The 23,804-nt window shown below is 35.0% G+C and overlaps 1 protein-coding gene across 1 annotated transcript in view; it reads left to right on the top strand.

The window, feature by feature from the left end:
• Window positions 1-7,999: 7,999 nt before the first annotated feature.
• Window positions 8,000-23,804, top strand: part of LOC101900359 (protein lozenge) — a 61,827-nt gene continuing 46,022 nt past the window's right edge. The window contains exons 1-2 of the mRNA XM_011298066.3: window positions 8,000-9,083; window positions 19,377-19,616. Of these exons, the coding sequence (XP_011296368.1) occupies window positions 8,276-9,083; window positions 19,377-19,616 (1,048 nt within the window). The 5' untranslated portion in view covers window positions 8,000-8,275. The remainder of the gene's footprint in view (window positions 9,084-19,376; window positions 19,617-23,804) is intronic.

Below are 23,804 nucleotides of genomic sequence, written 5' to 3'. Positions count from 1 at the left end.
TAACCCCTTTGAACTACTTATCGTGGGCCTATGTTAGAACTCATGTCTATACAGACGAGATCGCTTCAATTGACGCATTGAATTGGATACCGGCCCCAATGTTGGAAAGAGCCGCAGTCGCGGTCAACATGCACATGAAATAATATTCAAATATTAAAATGTATGGAACGCACTATCAACTTAAATAAAGATTTAATTATACAGAAAAATTGATGTATCAGTTGGTTTTGCAGAGAGATGTGTACCCTTTAGGGGGAGGGTGTGAAAGGGTTGGCCAATAGGTAAATAATACAAGGTGCCAGATTTGTCCTATACTGTACTGTTTATAATTTTTTTCAAATGTGTTATATTATATTGTTTGAAAGCGTACAAAAGCATTTTGTTGAGAATTTTTCAGAAAAAAGTTATTCGTGATGGAATTCAAGCGTGATTGAGTGATTTCTTTATTTTTGGCTGGAAAACTACAAGTGGCTATCGTTAGAGCACTCCAGCACACCAGTAATACTGGTAGCGTAGCTCGACGTCAAGGAAGTGGACGGAAGACAACAGCAACATCAACAGAAATGGATCTAAAAGTAAAGAAGTGACTTAATCGAAACCCGAGTCACAGTGGCCGAAAAATGGCTCGTGAGCTGAACATATCGCAATATTCCATTCGCAAATATTGAAAAACGAGCTCGGGATAAAGCCATTGGCCGAAAGTTGTGAACTGTCGTGTTTACTTGCCAAAGAGGTCAGCTGAAAATGTGCACCTTCGGTTGGCCAACAGAACTCAAGCGCCGGTCATGGTTGCGTTGCTCACTCTCCGATCGTATTAATCGACCGTGGGACCAGAATAAATGCCGAATATTATCGCGAAAATATTCTGGAGGGTATATTAAAGCCTTGGGCACGCAAACATTTTGGCCGCAGACCTTGGACATTCCAAAAGAACTCAGCACGCGCCAACCAAGACTGGTTACAACATAAAGTGAAGAAAAAATATCCAGCTCACAGTGCCTACCAAAATCTCCGGATACAAATCCGTTGGACTATTCTGTCTGGAGTATTATAGAAAGCAAGGTTGGCACTAAAAAATACCAAAGTGTCGATCAACTCAAGCAAGCGCTTCGCTGGGAATGGACTGCCACAGAGCAACATTCGGGCAGCGGGTGACGGTTTCATTGGCCGTTTGAAGGCCATAATTCGTGCCAAAGGTGACCAATTCGAACAAATCTAAACATATTCTAAAATTTGATGCTATTTCCGAATTTTTTTTATCTCACCCTGTATATATTCTGGATCAGCGTCAAATTCTAAGGCGATGTCCGTCTGTCTATTGTAATCCCGAATTGAGATAGAAGTCAAAAATGTTATGTGCATGCACAGTTTACCAGTAGGCAGGTTAAGTTCGTAAATGGGCCATGTCGCTCCACGTCTTCGTATAGCCCCCATATAACGGTACTTGCCAATAGTCGGTATTTTAATGATTTCAGCTACATTTTTCACCGGAATCGTATTGGAAGACAAACGCATATGACAAAAATTTCGGTTCACGTCTTCGTATAGTCCCCATATAACAGTTTGCAATTAAGTGGTAGTTTTCGGATTTTTTTTTTTTTGAAAAATTTCAAGTTCCTTCCAAATGGTGGAGGGTATTAAAAGTTCGGCCCGGCCGAACTATTGGAACGAATCTATTATTTTTAAGCCAACTTTTCGTTGGCGAAGTAGATGACACTTGCTAATTTAAATATAAGTTCGTATTTAGATCTAGTTCCGATACTGTCCATTTTTTTGTTTATTCCAACTGAATGAACCAATATTTGGTATTTACGTCCAACAACTGACAGAGTGGTAGAAAAACTATTTGATACAGCTACTGGTTTTGAAATAATTTCAATGATGATAATGTCTCTTGATTTTCAAGTTCTTTATAGGTTCCATAATGTTATTCCAAGTTGATAGGTACAATAATTAAGGCTCGTAAAAAACTCTCTGAAGATCTTCTAAAGAAGATTAAAATTTACTGCCTTCACCCCAATAATGCCATGACTTTGCTGTTTCACTTTGTGATATAATATTCTACGGAATATCCAACGTATTATAATAAAAATCTCATGTGAATCATACTCTTTTTTCTATAATTTTCTGAAACAAAAATAACTCTTCATCTACGGCGCAGCAGAGCGAGTTCCGTTAATGGGAAAATCCAACATCTAATACTGCTCGCTGCATAAATATTTGCATAAAACAAATATATTTTAAAACGGCTATTGACTGACTGCTGCAATATAAAATTTCCATGGGTAGTTTACCGAACGTAAATGCAAACCAACTTGTTCGAGAGACAAAAAAGAGAGAGAGCAAGAGACATTGGGCTAAGAGAGTCAAAGAAATGCAACGGTAAAAATATTTTTGCAATTTGTTTGACAAAATTTAAACAACATATTGTGCAGTAGGAGAATTTTGTGAGAGTTTAAAGAGAGAAGATGACGAAGAGAGAGACGTTTTGTGGGCATAGCTGATTAAGCAAATGTTTGCCTTCCTCTTATCACAAATGCCTTGTTGCTGTTTTGCATGGTGGTACTCCAATGGAAATGGATGGGTGTGTGTGTGTGAGTGCGAGCCCACCAACAATTTATTGTTGGGTTTTCTGTAGTAGTTGTTGCTGTTATTCTTGTTACTATTCAAAGGGGGTTCTGTTGTAGATTTTTTTGCATTATTGTTTTTTTCTTCTTTCATTGGAAAAGAACAAAAGCAGCTAGCTCTCTTTGCTGGCTTGATTGAGCACAAATGAGCTGAACTCTGTGTGTGGGTGTGTGTGAATGTGTGTATTTTTGGTACGATGTGGTTCTGTGGATGTTTGACTCTGGTTAAACCGATGCTGGTGACCACGTTAAGTGCCAGTAACATTGATACGGCGCGCGTGAGCACTTGCTTTGAAATACGTCGTGACGAGTTAAGAAAAAAAAATTTTTATTAAATAAAAAAATTAAAATAAAATATATGAAATAAAAATTATTAAAAATAACAAAAAATTTAGTAATTAAAAATTATTTAAAAGTAAAAAAAATGTGAAAAATAATTCTTTCATGAGAATGTAAGAAACAAAGTTTTATATATTAAAAATTGAAGTTATAAAACTAAAAAAAATATAATTAAATAAAAAACAAAGATTTATTTATGAAAAAATTTAAAAAAAAAATTAAGTGATAAATAACGGAAATAAAAAATCCAAAAAATTAAACATTAATAATTTAATTAATAAAACTCCGCCGCCGTCGTAATAAACCCGAATTTTAGTCATAGATTTTTCTGTGGAATTTTTAACGCAACGACCTTTAACTATAAACTAAGATTTAGTCGAACGAACGACCTTTGCCTACAAAAACACCAAATCAAAACAAAAAACATATGACCAATAAAAACCAACAACAACAAACATAACGTTTTTCTTATCACCAACATTTTTAAAATATCAATAAAAACAACAAAAACATAAATTCTACCGAAAATTGAACCGGTCTGCTCTTCTCCTTTTGAAACTGATCACACATCGCATTCCCCAAAAAGCTTTACTCCGTCTGATCTTTCCGCGAACTCATTAAAATACGCTCAACGCCACAACAACAACAACACAAAAATCACGCAAAATCGCTACGTCTTCTTGGGCGATTACGAATATCATCCGTTGGACAAGAAGTGGAGACACATTAACGCTATTCATTCATCCATCCACCATTCATTTATTCAGCCATTCATGTCACTCATTTGCTTTGTTTTGGTCAAAACAAAAACCCGAAGAGGGCCAAATCGAAAGTGATTTCGGAACTACTGAACTGAAAATTTTGAAATGGAATGACTCATTGAATTTTGGTTTTGATGATGCGTTCGTACGTTCGATCGTTTGTGCGCGCTCACTAACTATCATACCCCCTCCCCCTCTCAGCCCAGTTTTAATTTAAAAAACCAAGTGTCAAAATGTGACGCGCTCAAATTAACAAATCAATGCGAAAATAAATTAACAAAAAAGGAAAAGAGACAATAAATTAAAAAATTGTGACTCCGAATAAAAAAAAACGCTACACCAAATATTGAGGAATGCCAAAAATCAGGTGTTAAATTGAAGTGAAACAAACAATTAATACTTATTTTTACGCATTGCTTCGAAAAAAATAGAGGGGTGGATATCCAAAAAAGTGGATTGTGATCTTCAGAAGAAAAAAAAGCATCGAATTAGATTTTGAATGTATGACATTAAACCTTAATCACAATGAAAATAAGATTCCAAAGAAACTCATAGCGACTTCAACCTACATTCATGTCTAAAGCGCTTGAAGCTCCACTTTAAGACTGACTCCATGTAGTATGACAATGTCCATCCGTCTGTGGAAATCACTCTAGCTTCTGAAAGAATTATAGGTTGATAATTGAATTTTACTCAGATCTGTGTTTGTTCTGCAGGACTTTTTGTATTGAAAATGGTCTATATAGGTCCACGTTTTGGTATAGCCCCCCTATTTTCAATTTTTTGATTAATTTAGGAATTGTTTCAAATTTCGTATTTGAAATTCGTAATGGGTCCTACAGCTTGTGACAGAACACTGCGTATGTAGGTCCACCTCTTCGTTAGCCACCATATAACGATACCGCCCTACATTCGGTATTTTGTTGATTTTAGCGACATTATTCACCGAAATTTTTTAAAAATTCATATTGTTCGTTTTGAAAATTGTCTATGCAGGTCCACATTCTCTCCCCATATAACAGTACCTCCCTAAATACCGAAAAAAATACCAGTGAATTGCACCGAGTTGTTTGAAATTTCGTATTTAAAATTTGTAATGGGTATTATAGCCTATGACAAAAAATTGTCTATGCAGGTCCAGGTCTTCGAATATTTTCTATATTCAGTATTTTGATGATTTTAGCTACATTATTCTCCGGAATTGTTTCAATTTTGGTATTAGCACTTCGAAATGGGTACTACAGCCTGTGCCAGAAAATTGACAATGCGAGTCCAAGTCTTCGTATGAACCCCAAAATAATGATAACTCCTTATATTCGGTATTTTTAAGATTTTTATAGAATTCTCAACGGATTCTACTTATTTATTTATTTATTTTTTTTTTTTTTTTGAAAATTACCAAATTCGTTCCAAATGGTGGTTGGTATTCAAAGTTCGGAGCTTATTGCTTTTTAACTTGTTTCTCTAAAATCTTTCGTATAAATACATTTTTGGGTAATTATTTTTTTTAAAAAATAATAACAAATTTTTAACAATTTTTTCAAGACCCCTACTACAGCAATGCAGCTCGATTCTAAGACTTCCAGTCAGTCTAATGTGCGTATTACCATTAATAATGTCTAAATTGATTGATTGGCATACTCTATCTTATGTTTGTTGAAATATTGGAATGCAGTAAGAATGAGGTATAAATATTCTCAATTTTTACCCCATGTGAAGGAGGTAACACAGGCAAATGAAGCGACGTATTTCATTTCCACACTATGCGTTATGTTTAATATAATACCATTTAATTTTCTTCAAAGTGCTGATTCTTTATGGGGGTGGTACGAGATAGAAGTGGACTGGTCTTATATATTTTCGCACCTTACCGAATTCCGATAGAAATGCGGATCAACTTAATTGATGTTAAGGCGATAATCATATATTTTTGAATTAATTTGCGTATTTCTCTTTCGAGACGAGCTTCAAAGGGTTTTCAGTACAAATTCCATGCCATATCATTTACTACCATCATTTTTTTCGAACCGTTAAGTACGAAATTTAGAAAATTCCATTTTGTACATTTGGGAACTTTTTAGTACGAAATATTGAAAATTTTGTGTTTCTTACTCCTGATACGAAAAAAAAACTTTCTTTTGACGATCAATAACGATTCTGTATATATTTTTTACCAAAGTTCCAAAGTTTTTATCCTTTAGTAATTTTCGTAACCTTTTAGATCGGCCTTCAAAAAAATGTTGTTTCACGAATCACTCTTTATTTTTGCCTTCGAAATTTGCGGTTAACTTCTCAACGCATAAACGCTAATGCTATAAACTTGGTAGATCGAAATATTATTGTCAAAATTAGATCGAGTTCGGAGATGAGCAATATCGGTCCACTACTTCTGGTACCTTCCTCAACAAAGGCCAAGATAATTAATCTTATAGACCGAGAGAAAATCATCGAATTTTGCAAATCGCAATATTTTTATCAGTTCTAGATCAGGTGGAAAATTGACAATTTAAACCCACTCCATAAGGGATCAAAATTTCGAATAATTATAACTCTCATAAAATGCGAATTATATATCTGACTCTCCTCAAATTTCGCACATTCCAATATTTGTACTAACACGAGATCTGATGTGAAGATGGTTGATATCGATTAACGTCTTCTAGTACCTCCCCCACCTAGCAATATTTTGAATAACCATTAAGCTCATAAAACGCGAAATATTCCTATCAACACACGATTTGGTGTAAAGACGGAATTAGAAGACGTTTTACTCCGTCTGGTGCCTCTCCCACAACGACTCAAAATTTTTAATAATTATATGGCATTTAGTTTAATTGAGGGAAGGAAGGGTTTAAAAGGTTAATCATTTAACGTTTCTTGTAACCATATCTTCCAGGCTTAGGATTTTGTTTTTATATCCTTTGGCTGTCTGGGTTCCCAGTTTTTATACCCTCCACCTTGAAAAGGAGGGTATATTAACATTGTCATTCCGTTTGTAATATTTCTAAATATTCGTCGTAGACCCCATTAAGTATATATATTTATAATCAGCATAAAATTCTAAGCTGTCCGTCTGTTGAAATCTCGATACAGCCCACATTATTTGACGTATAGCTTCGAAATTTGTTAGAACAATTTGCATTGTGTCTAGGATAGTTGGTATTGAAAATGAGATATATCGGCCCACGTTTTGATATAACCGCCATATGGCGGTACCTCCCGATATTTGGTATTTTGATAATTTTCGAAACATTTTTAACCGTTTTGTCTAAAAATTGGCATTTGAAGGTTATAATGGGTTCTAGCTCCAGTGGCGAAACATTGTATGTATAGGTCCACGTTTTGGTGTAGCCCGCATTTAAGGGTCCCTCCCGATATTCGTTATTATGATTATTTTTTCCACATTTTTTCTCGGATTTGTCTACAAATTGGTATTTATTGGTCAAAATAGGTCTACGTTTTTGTATAGCCCCATATAACGGTACCTGCCGATATTCGGAATTTTGATAATTTTTGCCGAAATTTTCCACGGATTTGTCTAAAAACTAGAATTTGTAGGTCATAATGGGGTCTAGCTCCGGTAGCGCAACACTGTATATATAGGTCCACGTTTTTGTATAGCCCCCATATAACGGTACCTCCCAATATTAGGTATTTTGATTATTTCGCCACATTTTTTTCACGAATTTGTCTACAAATTTATATTCAAACTCCGGCGGCAGAACATTGAATAATTAGATCCACTTTTTGGTATAGACTCACATGGTGCCTCCGGATATTCAGTATTTTTATGATTTTTGCACATTTTTCCACGGATTTGTGTAAAAATTGGTATTTGTAGTTCATAATGGGTTCTAGCTTCGGCGGCAGAATATTGAAATTTCATGTAACTTCATTTTATGTCTATCAGATACTTTTAGATTTGGCTCCATTTCTTCTTTTTTCTAATTAACTTCTTTGCAAAAAGTATTTCTGTCAAAAAAAAAAAAAAAAAATAAATAAATAAAAAATAAATAAAAAAATAAAATAATATAAAAAACATTTAAATTAATTACATTTTTTAACCTTTAAACAATTTAAGATTTTCCCAAAAATCTGGGCAGAATATAAAAATTATTCTTTATTCGAACATATGCAAAGCATAATTTTTGTCAATTTTAATTAAGACTGGTGGTTTAAAGGTTAAAAACTAGCAGAGTGTTTTTTTTTAAATTTCAGATTGCTACTTAAAAAAAATATCTAAATTCTGTGAAGTGAAAAAACATAAAATTGTGGAATTGTTGATATTAAAAAAGGAATACCAACAACACTATACCTATGTGAAAAAGAGTGAAACACAAAATCAAAAAATACCCACACAATTAAATAAAAACAAATTCCAGCAAAAAAAAAAAGTGAAAATCTCAAAAGAGAACTTAGAAACAAATAAAAAAATCCCCCAACAATTTTATCCAAAGAATAATCTAGAGCCAGTGCATTTGTTGTCGTGTTCCCAAATAAACCGCCAAAATAGCTCCGAAAAATTCTTTGCGTAAAAATTCTCTGCGAATGCATTTAACTTCATTAGCGACCAGTAGTCAACAGGTCGCTGCCACAGCCTACACATCATCGGCCGGCTCATCACAAACGGCCGCCGTTGCCACAACACCGCTCTTGCTAAGCAGTGGTGGTGGTAGCATCATTGAAGCCTCGGGTGCTACCACCAATATTTCGCCATCGTCGAACAACAGTGCCAACATGGTGATTTCTTCGGTGTCTCCGGGTTCGGCGACAACAACATTGCTGCAGCAACAACACCATCACCAACATCACCATCATCACAGCCAGCATCACCATCCGCCGCACCTTCATCATCTTCATACAACACATTCGCATAGTTCGGGCCAAGGTCATACGCCCAGCCACCATACACACTCGCACAATCAGCACCAGAGCCAACTCAACCACCACCACCATCACCACCCGCCTCATAGCCACAGCGGCCATACCACGACGCCAGCTTCTTTGGGCCACACCACATCTCATAGCCTTTGGAATTCTGAAGGAACGGTATCGATGGCCTCGGACACAATTGTTGCCAGCAGTTCGGCCAGTGTGGGCAGTAATTCGCCAAATGGAGCGGCCAGTAATGGTACGGCAAATAGTAATAATAGCAACAGTACGACAAATAATGCAACAGCAGCAACAACAAATGGTGGTACTGCCAGTGCGAGTACAAATGGGAATAACAACAACAACAACAATGGTGGAAGTAATAGCAGTAGCAGCAACAACAATAATAATGCACTGCATCAGGATTTGGCGTGGTTGGAGCGATCGATATTGCAAGCCCATCAACAGTTCCCCAATGAATTGGGTAAGTTTCGGTTGTAATGAAGTGAAGATAAGATATTGTCTAGGAATGGTACAAAAAGGTACTAACTATTTAAGAATTGGCATTGGAAGCTGGATAAGGGCTAGAGCTCTAAACTAAAATTTACTAAATATGGTACCATATTCATATGGTGTGATCACAAAAAGCTTCTAATTTAGCCAGAAGGTGGAAAAAATATTTTGGAGGGATGCAGGCTTCCGACGGACAACATATGAGATTCTTTGTACAAAGTATGTCAAAGGTTACCATTTCAGGACGTTCAGCTTCCGACCTTCGATTTTTATACCCACAGTCATATGGCAACAGCCAAACGTTCCTCATTAAAATAACTCTTTTAGACCCTAGGTCTCTTTGGACCAAATCAGTTTCAGGACATTTGGAGTCGATCTAAGGGTGTCCGTTCGTCTGTCTGTCTGGCTGGTACTTCCGATAACTCTTAAAGGGAGGAGCCGATTTGGTCCAAACTAGGTACATCGTAAGATTATTATCAAACTTGGATCGAGTTAAGAGATCTCCAATATCGGTCCACTCCTTCTGGTACCTTCCCCACAAAAGGTCGAGGTTTTCCAAAAAAAAAATATTTTACTGCACAGAAAGAGAAAGGACAACCCGATTTTGCTCCAACTTTGCAAATCCTAATATTTGCACCAGTGCTAGGTCAGGTGCAATAATGGACAATATCGGTCCACTCCGTCAAGTATCTCCCCCACAAAGGGCCAACATTTTTAACAATTATAAATCTTATAATATGTGATGTAACGGTCTTCAAATGACACACATCACAATATTTTTATTAACCCACGGTCTGGTGTGAAGATGGAATATATCGGTACAATCCTTCTGCCACCTTCCCCACAACGGGTCAGAATTTGGAATAGCCATGAAGCTCGTAAAATGCGAAATAAGCATCTGAGTCTTTTCAAAATTCACACATTTCAATATTTCTACTTACACAAGATCTTCTGCGAAGGTGGGGTATTTCGGTATACTCCTTCTGGTACCTCCCTTACAAAGGGTCATAATTTTTAATAACCATCCGATTAAATACAGACTTGGCACATCTCAATATTTCCATCAACACAAGATCTGTTATAAAAATTGTAGAGATCGGACCATTCCTTCTGGTACCGCCCACACAAAGGGTCAAAGTTTTGAATATCCAAAACGATCGTTAAATCCGAAATAAGCATCCGGTTCACTTTAAATTACGCACATCACAATATTTTTATTAATCCAAGGTCTGGTGTGAAGATGAAATATATCGGTCCACTCCTTCTGGTACCTCCCCCACAAAGGTTAAAAATGTAGAGTGTCCATAAAACTCATAAAACGCGAAATTAACATCCGATTCCATACAGACTTGGTACACCTCAATATTTCCATCAACATAAGATCTTTTATAAAAATGCTGAGATCGGATCATTTCTTCAGGTAACTCCCCCACATAGCGTTCAAGATTTTGAAAATCAAAACGCTCAAAGATAGCGAATTAAGCATCCAATTCTCTTCAAATTTCATACATACAAACATTTTTTTCTAGCGAAAGATCTCTTGTGAAGATGATATATAACTGCGAACAACTTCTGGTATCTCGCCCACAAAGGGTCACAATTTTCAATACTTTTATCTGTCATAACTTTTATCTCAAACAATTGTAGTACGCATTTTTAAATCCACCTTCAAATCTCAAATCCAAATACCAACAGAGACCTCAACACCAAATTTAAGAATTCCCACCCTATCCATTTATCCAATATCATAATAAGTACTATTAAGTACTACTTTGAATAATTATAGTACACATTTTCTAAACAATTTCCATATCTCAAACTCAGATACCAACTGTGACCTTAATAACAAATTTCAGGATTCCAGTCTATCCCTTCACCCATTACCAAATTTAGTACCATTTAGTGCAGTTATAGTACAAATATCCAAATACCAGCTCTTTTTTTCACCCGCAGATACCAACAGTGACATCTATATGAAAATTCCGAATTTCAGTTATATTCCTCCACCCAATTCCACATTTAGTACCACTTAGTACTTTTCGTACAATCATAGTTTACATTTGCCAAACCACCATATCTCAATTCCAAATACCAACAAAGCCTTGGATATCAAATTTGAAGTTTCCAGCTCTATGCCTTTCTCCCTTACCACATTTAGTACCATTTAGTATTTTTCGTACAAATATAGGACGTATTTCTCTCACCCAACACCATATTTAGTAACACTTAGTACTTTTCGATTTATTACAGTACCCATTTCCAAAACCACCTACATATTTCAATTCAGGATACCAACACAGACCTCAATATCAAATTTGAGGATTCCAGCCCTTAACTCAACCTAGTACCAAATTTAGTACTTTTCGTACAAATATGGGACGTATTTCCCAACCACTGCTAAATCTCTCCATCCCTTCACCCAATACCAAATATAGAACCATTAAGTACTTTTCGTACAATTAGGGTACACATTTTCCAAAGGACCTCCATATATTCAGGCTACACATGAGCAACGACCCCAATACCAAATATAAGATTTTAAACATTGTATGTTCACCCTAAACCCAATTTTGCCAAAAATAGCACTATTTGGGACTTTTCGAGCACTTGTAGTACACATTTCCAAAACCACCTCTTTATTGCAAACCTACCAACAACAGTCCCCAAAACAAAGATTTCAGAATTCCAGCTTCATCCATTCACCTTAAAAAATGTTTAAAATTTAGTACTATTTGGTACAGTTCGCACACTGAGTATGCAAGTCTAAAACCACCTTCATAGCTCAAACTTAATTTCCAACCTTGATTCTCATACCAAATTTCATGTTCTTAGGTCTATCCGTTCACTTAATACCAAATGGTACCGTTTTAGAAGTTTAGTACCATTTAGGAACTTTTCGTAACCTTAAAGTTTGAATTTCCAAAATTCCTTTGGTACATTAAACCTGCAACCCGTCAGTGACTCTTATTCCAAATTTCAGAACTCTAGCTCGTTCTGTTTGTCTAATACAAAATATTCATTTTTGAGTACATTTTAGTACTTTTCGTACCTTTTTAGTATGTATTTTCAAAAACCTTATCACACGAATACGCATCAAGACTGACCCTCAAGCAAAATTTTAAGATTCTAGCTTCAGCCTTTTTGTCGGGGATATTAAAACTTTGCATTTTCACTGTCGCTGGTGCGAGGTGCAAAAGGCCCTTAAAATTATAAGTAAAGTTCTTTTATATCTGTAGTTTAAACATTTGTACCTTTAGGGTACCAATATGGAGGAAATGATATAAATTATGTGATTGCTTGTAAGTACGGCTACCCGAAAAGTACTAAATTAATGAAATGTGACTCTCAATACTTAGAGAGAATAACACTTCAATAAGAAATTTGGGACGATGGTGCGCCAGAATGAGCAAGGGCTTTGAAATTTTGTACTATAATTGTACAAACTTAGGTACCATTTTAAATTTCACAATAATTAGATTAATAATTAGTGAGAGGTCTACGATTGGTGTAAATGTAAGAGGAAAGGAGGTGTTTTTAGAAAATTTATCCATAAATGTACATAAAATGGTACAGTAGGACAATATACAAATACAGTTTTTTCAGGTCCCCCACAACAAGTCATGGCATGACAAACATTTAAAAATAGATTTCGGACATTCATTCAAATTTTGAAAAGATGTCTCTTACAAAGTCATAACAAACCCTGAAAACTTAGTGTCTTCTTCAAAACCAAATTTCTTATCGACTGTACTCTCATTAATGAGATGAGAGATCTGATTGAAATCGATACCTTCAATAGGATGAAAACAAAATCACCTTCATTCACATTGACCTGTGATCCCATAATAATAAAAATTGATATGCAAAATCTAAAAAAATGTTATTGGATACTCGTGCTGAAATTTTAGTAATTTTTGTGAATGAAAGTTTCTGTCTTCCCCCTTGGCATACTGAAAGCGTTATTGAACGCGTGTGAAAGAATTTTTTCTCCTGAGAAGCCTTAAAAAATGCTGGTGGATGTCATTGATTCCTTGACACGTTTTTTTTTCTTACTGTACGTTGTCCTTCAGTCATCAAGAAGTTATGAATTTTGGCATGCGTAGGTTTTCAATTACACATAGTGTATGGTATTGAAAAAAAAAAACTATTCAGATTTTTGAATGAAAGTAACATGGTTTCAATTACATGGAAGCGAGGATGAAAAAAGTGATTCGATGTTCAGTAGGGAAAGGGGAAAACCCCAATTGTGTGTTAATCCTTTAACAATCAGTTCAGATGAGATATATATGAAAGAGATTTTAATGAGTTCATCAAAGAGTCTTTTCTGGGTCGGTAATTACACTATACGACACTAAAATACACTGTGCAACAAAAATTGTTTTTTTTTGTCAAAAACTACAGGAAAAATCCAACAGATTATTAAAGTAGAGGTAAAAATAGAAGAAAAAGGGCTTGTATAAAGTTTTATTTTCTAAGGATGACGAAAAGGACATAATTATTCTTAATCAAATGTTATTGAAAGTCAGTAAAAAAAGAATCTTTTTCCATTATATATTAAAAATATTTTTGTAACAATGTTGCAAAAAAAAAAAAACAGAACGCTACAATATCTTCTAAATTCTTAATCAATTTTTCATCGGCCATTATGATGAACTGTAGATCCATGAAAATACAATAAAATTTATTTTAGACAGAAAGTGTCCAAAGAAATAATATTTGATAACATTTCTCTATAAATCTCAGAATAAATCTAGCTATAATAGTTTTTAAATATATATATTATGAGGAAAAAATATGTGCTTCTGTTATTTTCTTAGTCAAATTCTCCTTAAATATCTCATTTTTGAGTGAAGTGTCAAAGGTACATCTTTTACGAATTTGCTGCAAATGTTTTTATAATTTACTGTCCTATTGCAAGTCTGGGTTGCGGAACATATCAAGTCAATTTGATTGTACTCGGTTTATAAATCAAAATCCCAGAGTAGTTTCGGGTTCTTAGGTCAAAATTGTCAAGGCCTTCATAAAGACCTGATCATATACTCAGAGACTAGAATATTTTGAGGTATTTCCCGTTAAATGTAGAGCTTTCAATTATGGAAGGCTTAGAATTACTTTTCCTTTCATTTTAATCATATTTTCCATTAAAGTTCACCAATTGTATGCATTTTGAGTTCATATTATGTAGAAATGCTACAAGAAATTTTTTCAATATAAGTCCACAATTACAAGAAAATCGAACATTGGATATATAATTTTATGCGAATTCATAAATTCCATATTTATCTTAGGTCTCTGGGTACCTGAAGTGGTTCGCAGATTATAGCAAAAAAGTTTGTATGTGTGAAATTTGAAGAAAGATTGAGGGTTTTTTTCGCTTTCTTTGATCGTTTCGTTTTTGAAAATCTTGAACCTGTCCGATCTCTACCATCTTTATAACGGATCTTTTGTTAATAAAAATATTGAGATGTACCAAGTCTGAATGGAATCGGATGTTAATTTCGCAATCTATGAGGATATACAAAATTTTTACTCTTTGTGGAGGAGGTACCAACAAAAGTTGACCGATATATATTGGGATGTGTGAAATATGAAGAGAAACGGATGGTTATTTCGATTTTATAATCGTTTCAAAAATTTCAAATCAAAATTCATTCAAAATTTTGACCCTTTTTTTGGCCCTTTTAAAATTCTATTAAACCGCGAATATTTTTAATTCCAGCAAAATCAAAAATACCCAAGGAGGTCACTCCTGAACCTTACATTGATGCCGATATTCACGATATCGCATATATAGCAAAATATATAAAATCTCATATATCAATGAGAGGGATGTTAGTTAGAGCGCTTATAACTTAAATACGGCTGGATGGCCAATTGGCAGAAAAGATTAAAATCTAGAAACATCGCATAAAAATATGTTAATAAAAATATGAATACTTTTCAGTAATGTTTTGAATTATTTTTTTTTTTCATATTTTTTATCGTATGTGATTTTTTCAATTTGACTTACAATATTAAATTTTACATTTTGTAAAATTTTTTCACTTTACAACACTATGTTGTCGCAATTTTCGTCCAATCTTCAGGACATTTTTTGGAAAGCTTTACGATCAGAATAGAAGCCTATTTCTTGGAAGATATTAGCAAAGTATTGTCTAGATTTTGAAGTCGCCCTTTTTCAACTAATGACCAATAGACATGGAATTTTTTTATAGGGTTAGAGTTTAGGACCGCGCCGAGGCCTAGCATTTGGATGGTCATCGGATAATATTTAGCTGTTGAAATGGACAAAAATATGAAAGGTCCTGAAAGGTGACCTTTACGTTAATATTGATTTTTTTGAAGAATATAGCCAAATATCGGAGATATAGGAAGGTATATTGAGGAATCTAAAAATATAACTTTGAATACCCATTAAGAGATTCAATCCTTGTATTTGTTTCGGCTCTTGGAAAGATACAGGGTTTTGCTTGTGTTTAAAGATTTTTCGAATTTTCCAATATTTCTATTTTCAACTTTTTGGGGTATACCATTTATGTTTGTGTTTTTTTGCATATTTGTTGTGCGCAGGCTTATCGCATTAGCTGATATTAGTCATTTTCAAATAAACTCGCATTTAGTTCACCAAAGCAAATTTACTTGAAATATTTTGCTTAATTTTTTTTTTTTTTTTTTGGTTTCCAAAACTTTCCAACCGCTTTAAATGAAATTTAAAATATTTTTCCCAAAAAATAACTTTATGAGGTTTTTCAAGATTTTATTAATAAATAAAGTGTGGAGGGAGGAGAGACCTCCCAACAATATTGTCCAACTAAAGAAACCTCAAAATAGTTCTATGCTCCAAAATGATTTTCTAACGAAATGGTCTTTTTTATTGAAAGTGGTTTTCTAATGAAAGTGGTGTTATGGGGGGTTCTTGTGGCTTTATAATTGCTTTAAGTAAGGTTTACTAGAAGTATGGAAGTTGTACATTTTCACATCACATTCTGCTTCTGGGAACTTACAATTCTTATATTCCTGTTAATTTTCTAAAAAAATGTGATTGTATATACTTTATTTTTTTTTAATTTTTTCAACCGCATAGATACGTTCTTTTTGGTGTTTTTTTTTTCTTGGCAAGAAACATATAAAAACAAATAAAGAAAATATTATCACAAATTTCACCGCACAGTGATATGAACATTTTTGAATGCTTTGAATGATTTGTGGTCAATTCTCTGGGTGATTTCTACAAGATATGGTTACAGATTGTGAAACTTTTAAGTCTTTGAATATCATATCAAAAATTTGTATTATATTTTAAGCATATTTTTTTTATTTAGTTAGGCCCGAGGTCAATAGAATAATAAAAAAAATATTTCGATCGGCATCGACTATCATTATCAGGGATTGAAATTTGTTTTTCTTCTCAAAACAATTTTACTTCCACATCATTTTACAGAGATTTTCAGGCGTAATTTTTTTATATTTTATAAGATTTTGTCTCCAAACAATGCAAATATCGGAAATTTCAAAAAATGAATTCAAATTGTAAAGATGGCATGCCTATTATCAATTTCAAAATAACTTGGAAATCATACGTAAATGCACTTTTATTTTATCAGATTGAGTCCCACAAATAATAAAAATATATCGGAAATTTCTTAAAATTGAACTAATTTATGTATGCCCATGTAAATTTTACGACACATACTGTTCGTCTGCATTTTTTTCTCCAGCTTTTAAAGCTATCACATTACTTGAAACCATAAAAAAATCTTCAGGACACACGTCATAAACGTGCTATTTTCAAGTGGCTATCAGATAACAATATCAAAGAATAAATATGATAGTATAAAATATTTTAAGAATATTTGTTTTTCAAGACCTAGATACAGATCTTCAAAAGTCAAGTTTTTATATATTTCTAAAAAATGAGCTTACAAATATTTTTTCGAGATAAACTATCAATATGGTTATGTGTGTTTTTTTATTTTATTTGAACGTGGATTTCTCAAAATTCTTATTTTGAAAGTGGGAATTTTTAAATTAATATTTAGAAGTTATTTTTTATTTCTTGTTTTAAAAGTGTTTTTTATTTTTTAATGTTCGTCTGTCCATCTTTTGTATTCAAGTAAGAATTCAAACGGCATGGGCTAGAAAGCTAAGATTTTGCATAGAGCTGTCTGCAGGCAGGTCAAGTTCGAAGATGAGCTGTATCGGTCAACGTTTTCATATACCTCACCCCCCCCCCAATTTAATTGTACCTCCCTCTATTAGGTATTTTGAGGACTTTAGTCCACTTTCTTGCAAAAAAATATGGTATTTGAAGTTTCTAATAGATTCTATCTCATATGACAGAACATTGTATATGCAGATCCACATTTTGGAATAGCCCCCATTTAATCCCGATGATTTTAACCTCTGTTTCCAGCGGTATATATATTTTGATGACTCCAGCCTCAGTTTTTATCGTAATGATATTTATAGCTCAAAATGGGTTCTACGTACTGTGACAGAACCATCCGATTTTCGGTATTTTGATGATCAGTGCTAGGTCAGGTGCCAAATGGACAATACCGACACACTCCATCAAGTATCTCCCACACAGAAATGCCAAATGTTGGAAAATTAAAATTCTTATAAAATACGAAATGGACATCCAAATCTCTTCAAATTTCACACATCCCAATATTTTTATTAACAAAAGATCTTGTGTGAAAATGACATATATCGGTCCACTCCTTCTGGTACCACCCCCCACAACCCCTCCACAAAGGGTCATAATTTTCAATACCTTTATTTTCCAGAGAATTTTCCAGAAAAAAGGTTATTCGTGATCGAATTCAAGCGTGATAGTGTGATTTCTTTACATTTGGCTGGAAAACCACAAGTGGCTATCGTTAGAGCACTCCAGCATTTAAATGTGAATAAATCTTTTGTGCCTCGTACTATCGCTCGTTACCGTGATACTGGTAGCGTAGCTCGACGTCAAGGAAGTGGACGGAAGAAAACAGAAACATCAGCAGAAATGGTTCGAAAAGTAAAGAAGTGACTTGATCGAAACCCGCGCCGCAGTGGCCGAAAGATGGCTCGTGAGCTGAACATATCACAACATTCCATTCGGCATAGATTGAAAAATGAGTTCGGGGTAAAGCCAGTGAAATTCCAAAAAGTTCAAGAACTTACACCGCCACAGAATAGACGAGCTAAAGATTTTCTTCGTTTGGCCGAAAGTGGTGAACTGACGAATTTGGTTTTGTCCGATGAGAAACATTCGTTGTGCCGCAGTTTGTAAACAAACAAAATGATCATGTTTACTTGCCAAAGAGGTCAGCTGAAAATGAGAACCTTCGGTTGGCCACCAGAACTCAAGCGCCGGCCATGGTGTGGGCCGCCATAACAGCCGATGGTCGCTCTCCGCTCGTATTAATCGACCGTGGCATCAGAATAAATGCCGAATATTATCACGAAAATATTGTGGAGGGTGTATTAAAGCCTTGGGCACGCAGGCATTTTGGCCGCAAACCTTGGACGTACCAACAGGACTCAGCACCATCGAACCAAGGATGGTTACAAAATGAGTTTCCTCGCTTCATTTCCAGCGCACAATGGCCACCAAAATCTCCGGATAATAATCCGTTGGACTATTGTGTCTGGGGTATTTTGGAAAGCAGGGTTGACACTAAGAAATACCAAAGTGTCGATCATCTCAAGCAAGCGCTTCGCTGAAAATGGGCCAAAATACCGCAGAGCAACATTCGGGCAGCGTGTGACGGTTTCATTGGTTGTTGGAAGGCTATAATTCGTGTCAAGGTGACCAAATCTAACTTATTCTAAATTTGATGTTATTTCCGACATTTTCTACTTCCATTAAATAAAATTTAAAAAAAAGTAAAAAGTATATCGTTTGACTTTGTTGCAGTTTTTTTTATCTCACCCTGTATATTCTTGATCAGCGTAAACTTGAATTTCGTAATGACTTCTTTAACCTACGACAGAAAATTGTGTATACAGGTCCCCGTCTTCGTATAGCTGTCATATAGCGGTTTTTATTTAATGGTAGTTTTTTTCTTTTTAAATTTTAAGAATGCATTTTGTAGGTTTTTTTTAATTTTGGAAGTGAATTATTGGAAATATATATTTTTTTTATATTTTTAAATAATATATTTGTCAATTTTTGGTTTTTTAGAAGAATTTTTCAATGAGTATTTGTATTATAGGTATTTACTCGTACTTTATTCATTAAATTTCCATAATATTTTTTCCTTTCATATTTTTACAGTACGCACCAGTAATCCCTACTTCCTGTGCTCAGCCCTGCCCGCACATTGGCGTTCAAATAAAACCCTGCCGATTGCATTCAAAGTCGTGGCGCTGGTCGATGTGGGAGATGGCACAAATGTTTATATCCGTGCTGGCAACGATGAGAACTGCTGTGCCGAATTACGAAATGATCGGGCAACAATGAAAGATCAAGTGGCCAAATTTAATGATTTGCGTTTTGTGGGACGCAGTGGAAGGGGTAAGTAATCATCCAAGTTGTATTTATGAATGAATTCTCACACATGATCCCCATGGATGATCATTGATTGGGTGTAGCTTTATTGACCCCCTATCGCCCCCTCTCTTCCACAACAATGATCACTTCAGAAGTTCACTCACAGAAGTCTTCACATTAACCTTTGACGGTTTTGCCAGGCCATGGCCCGGGGTCAGCATGCAACAGAAGCATGATGTGGCTGATATTGATGATGACTACCTGCCTGGCTGCCTTCTGTGTGTGAAAAGAATCATTTGGTTGTGGAGATGATGGACGGTGGATGCATGTCCAATGGTTACAGTTCAACGCTTCCAAATTTGTTTTTGGCAAAGTGTTTTGGGTACTCGTGTTTCCCTAATTTTTGTCTCGAGAGTAACAACTGACATCTTTTTAGGACTTTTGTGTCGTGTCTTTGGATCGAGAGCAGATATAGGCTTCAAATGCTTTTCCGAGTGTTCCGGCGGCAAATGTACTTGTTGCCATTACAGGCAGGCAGACAGACAGACAGAGGAACTCTTTACAAAAAAAATTATGAAAAGGAAGTCTTTGGCCTAATGAAAGTCCTTCGTCACAGGTTTCAATGTCTAGCTGTCGGCGATCGACATGAACGATCATTCATGTGTGTTGCTGGGCCAAGTGTCTTCTGTGCTCAGGTTCTAATTGCATTTGCTTTTATTTTGACACGCAACACGAATTGTTTGCCATTCTGTCTTGGGCTAATAATCGATTTCGTTTCCATTTCATTCTTGTAACGAGCAATATGTTGTGCTTAGGGATTAATTAGTTTACAGAGTTACTAGGATATGAATGCGTCTCCCTATTTCGAAATACTTTGCCAAACAGGTAGATAGATGGTATTGGCAAAAATTGTTCCTCCCAGCAAATTATGTGTCATATGTTGCGAGTATGACGTGTAAAGTCCGCTTAACACCATGTGGTCTACGAATATTAATATTAATTATGAATAATGCAAAAAGTCAACTTATTATTGGAATCCTATTGAGAAAATAACCTTGTATAAATAAGTTAGGAAGTATTGGTGGGTCGGCTCAACTCAAGTTTAATAAAAAAATTATCCGAATTTTCTATGTATTTTTCCTAAAGTAAATATTTTTTGTATCCTGATTACAGGAATGTTTTTATACCCTCAGTTTTTTATTAAAACTACTGATACGGCCAAAACGTGGCTTATCGAAATAACGGTTTTAGAGCCTAGGTATCTTTGGACCAAATTCGTTTCAGGACATTTGCAGTCGATTTAGCCTGTCCGTCTATCTGGCTCTTTAAGGGAGTATCCGATTTGGTCCAAACTTGGTACATGGTAATCTTTTTATCAACCATAGATCGATTTCGGAACAATATTGGTCCACTTCTTCTGGTACCTTCTCCCAGAAAAGATCATTTTTTCGTTTAATGAAAATTTTGAAAATCCCAATATATTTTTCCACTCCAAAAAGTATCTCCCAGAGGGGTCCAAATTTTGAAAAAAATTTGAATCAGGACATTTGGTGTCGATCTACGGATATTCGTCCGTACGTCTGTGTAGTTGGTGCGTACAATATCTCTCGAAGGGGATATCCGATTTGGCTTAAACTTCGGTACATGTTAATATTATTATCAAACTTAGATCGAGTTGCAGATGGGCAATATGGGACCACTCCTTCTGCTACCTTCCCCACAAAAGGTCAACATTTTAAAAAATAATAATTTATCTCATAGAAAGAGAAAGATCTTCCGTTTTTGTGAAAATTTGGCAAATCCCAATATTTTTGTCAGTGCTAGGACAGGTGCGAAAATAGACAATATCGGCTCACTCCATCAAGTACCTTCCCCACAAAGGATCAAAATTTCGAATAATGATAAGTTTTATAAAATGAGAAATAAAAGTCCGATTGTCTTCAAATTTCACACATCCCAATATTCCTATCAATTACAGATCTGGTGTGAAGATGGAATATCCAGGACCTTTTTTTGTACCTCCCCCACAACAGGGTCAAAATTGTACAGGGTTGCCCATATTCGACGAACCCATGTTTTTTTTTTTTTTTTAAATCAAAGAAAAATAATAAGAATTTGGCGGTTGGCAATGTTAATCATTTAATTTTGCACGGGAACAAATGCAAATCAATGCGAATAATCCGTTGTAAAGTGGATCGAGCCATGTCCATCTGCTGAGAACGGCGTTTTGGGGACCTCTCAACACTGGCTCGTACGGCAGAGCGCTCGCGTGACGTGTATTGGTTCATGGTAAAAATCTGCTTGGACTGATGCTTCAAACGCGGTATGTCAATAAGCGATGTGACATCTCTGTTAAAAGTTATGACGTTGCCAGATGGGTCCGTCGAATATGGGCAACCCTGTAAATTCTTAAAACTCTCATAAAATGCGAAATAAGCATTCGATTATTTCGAAACTTCGCATATTCCAATATTTCTATCAACACAAAATCTGTTGTAAAGATGGTATATATCGGTCCACTCCTTCCGGTACCTCCCCCACAAAGGGTCAACATTTTGAATAATTATAACATCATAAAATGCGATATAAACTCCTGACTCTTTCGAAACTTCACATATCCTAATATTTTTATCAACACAAAATCTGGAGTAAATATGGAATATATCGGTCAACTTCTTCTGGTACCTCCCCCACAATGGGTCAAAATTTTGAATAACCAAAGCGCTCATAAAACGGGAAATAAGTATCCGATTGTTTAGAAACTTTACATAGTCTAATCTTTCTACTAAAGCAATATCTGATGTGAAGATAAAATATACCGAACCACTCCTTTTGGTACCTCCCCCACAACGGGTCAAAATTTTGAATAATTAAAACTCTCAGAAAATGCGAAATAAGCATCTGATTATCATCAAATTTCACACAACTCAATATTTTTATAAACACAAGATCTGATTCGAAGATGGGATGCAACTGTCAACTCCTTCAGGTACCTCCTTGACAATGGGTTAAAATTTTGAATAACCGATTCGCTCATCCAATTATCATCAAATTTCGCAGGTTCTCGTCTTCGTATAGCCCCCTTGTAACGGTTTTTATTTTAACAGTGTTTTTAGACGAAATTTTCTTTTTTTCCTTCAAGAACTTGGCTGCTCTTTTACTTGTTCCATTTCGAAACACAACATAATGATGTATATTAACTTAATTTTTTTAAATTATTTTAATAATTACCCATACTTGTTATGAAGTTTTCAAAATCTCACAAAGAGATCAACGACACGCGCCAACCATAAGCGCCTTTTTACGTCGTATCATCAGATATTAAATGCCGACACAAGACCTCAAAATGTTCATCCATCCTTTAATGCTACCAACAACAATAACAACAAAAATCACCACCAGAAACAACATAATTAGCACCCGGCATTAAGAATAACCTTACCATTGAGCGGCAAAGATTAACCCTTGCCACGCTACCTTTGAAAGGTAAAATAGCAGCTATCAATGGAGACCCTTCTACAAATCTCATTATCAGTCATAATGTCCAATGGCGTTGTTGTTGTTGTTCTTGTGGGTCCATCAATGGGTAATCCTTAAAATCATTTCTTTGGTTTTGTTTTTGATAATTTGATTTATCTTTAATTTTGAAAAGAAACGTATGAAGTTGTAGAGGGAGAGGAGAAGGTTAGATTATCAAAGCGTAATGTCTCTTTAAAACGGCAATGATCTTTTTTTCTCATGGCTTACGTTCTCTTTCTTAATTTGTTCGAACATATGTATAATGGTACCATTGTATTATTTTCAGTTATCCAATTAATTTTCATCTTTCACTGCTCCAAAAAAACACAAAAATCCACACAGATTACCCAAATCACCCGAATGAGAATGAAATTGAACTCTGTACCCAGCGAGCTTTGAAATCGGTAATAATGCATGTGTCAGACAGAGAGTGAAGTATTCCCCTTTAAATTGACGACGTCTTGATTCTTTTGTTGTTGCTGTTTTTTATTTTCGTTAAATGAAGTCATTACAAAATCATATTTTTCAAAATCAGAGCACTATTTGTTTCATTTTTTTTTTTTGAAATTGGGAACAAAAGACTTTTGGGTCTGATATCATCCGTTCACACGGCACGTTTCCAAATATAAAATAAAAAATAGTTGTGCTCCAGTTTTGAGATTTGTATGTTTTCGCCTTCTTCCCTCTCCTTCG

Source organism: Musca domestica, unplaced genomic scaffold (assembly GCF_030504385.1).
Source record: "Musca domestica strain aabys unplaced genomic scaffold, Musca_domestica.polishedcontigs.V.1.1 2, whole genome shotgun sequence".
NCBI lineage: Eukaryota > Metazoa > Arthropoda > Insecta > Diptera > Muscidae > Musca > Musca domestica.
This window is presented reverse-complemented; position numbering and strand designations above follow the sequence as displayed.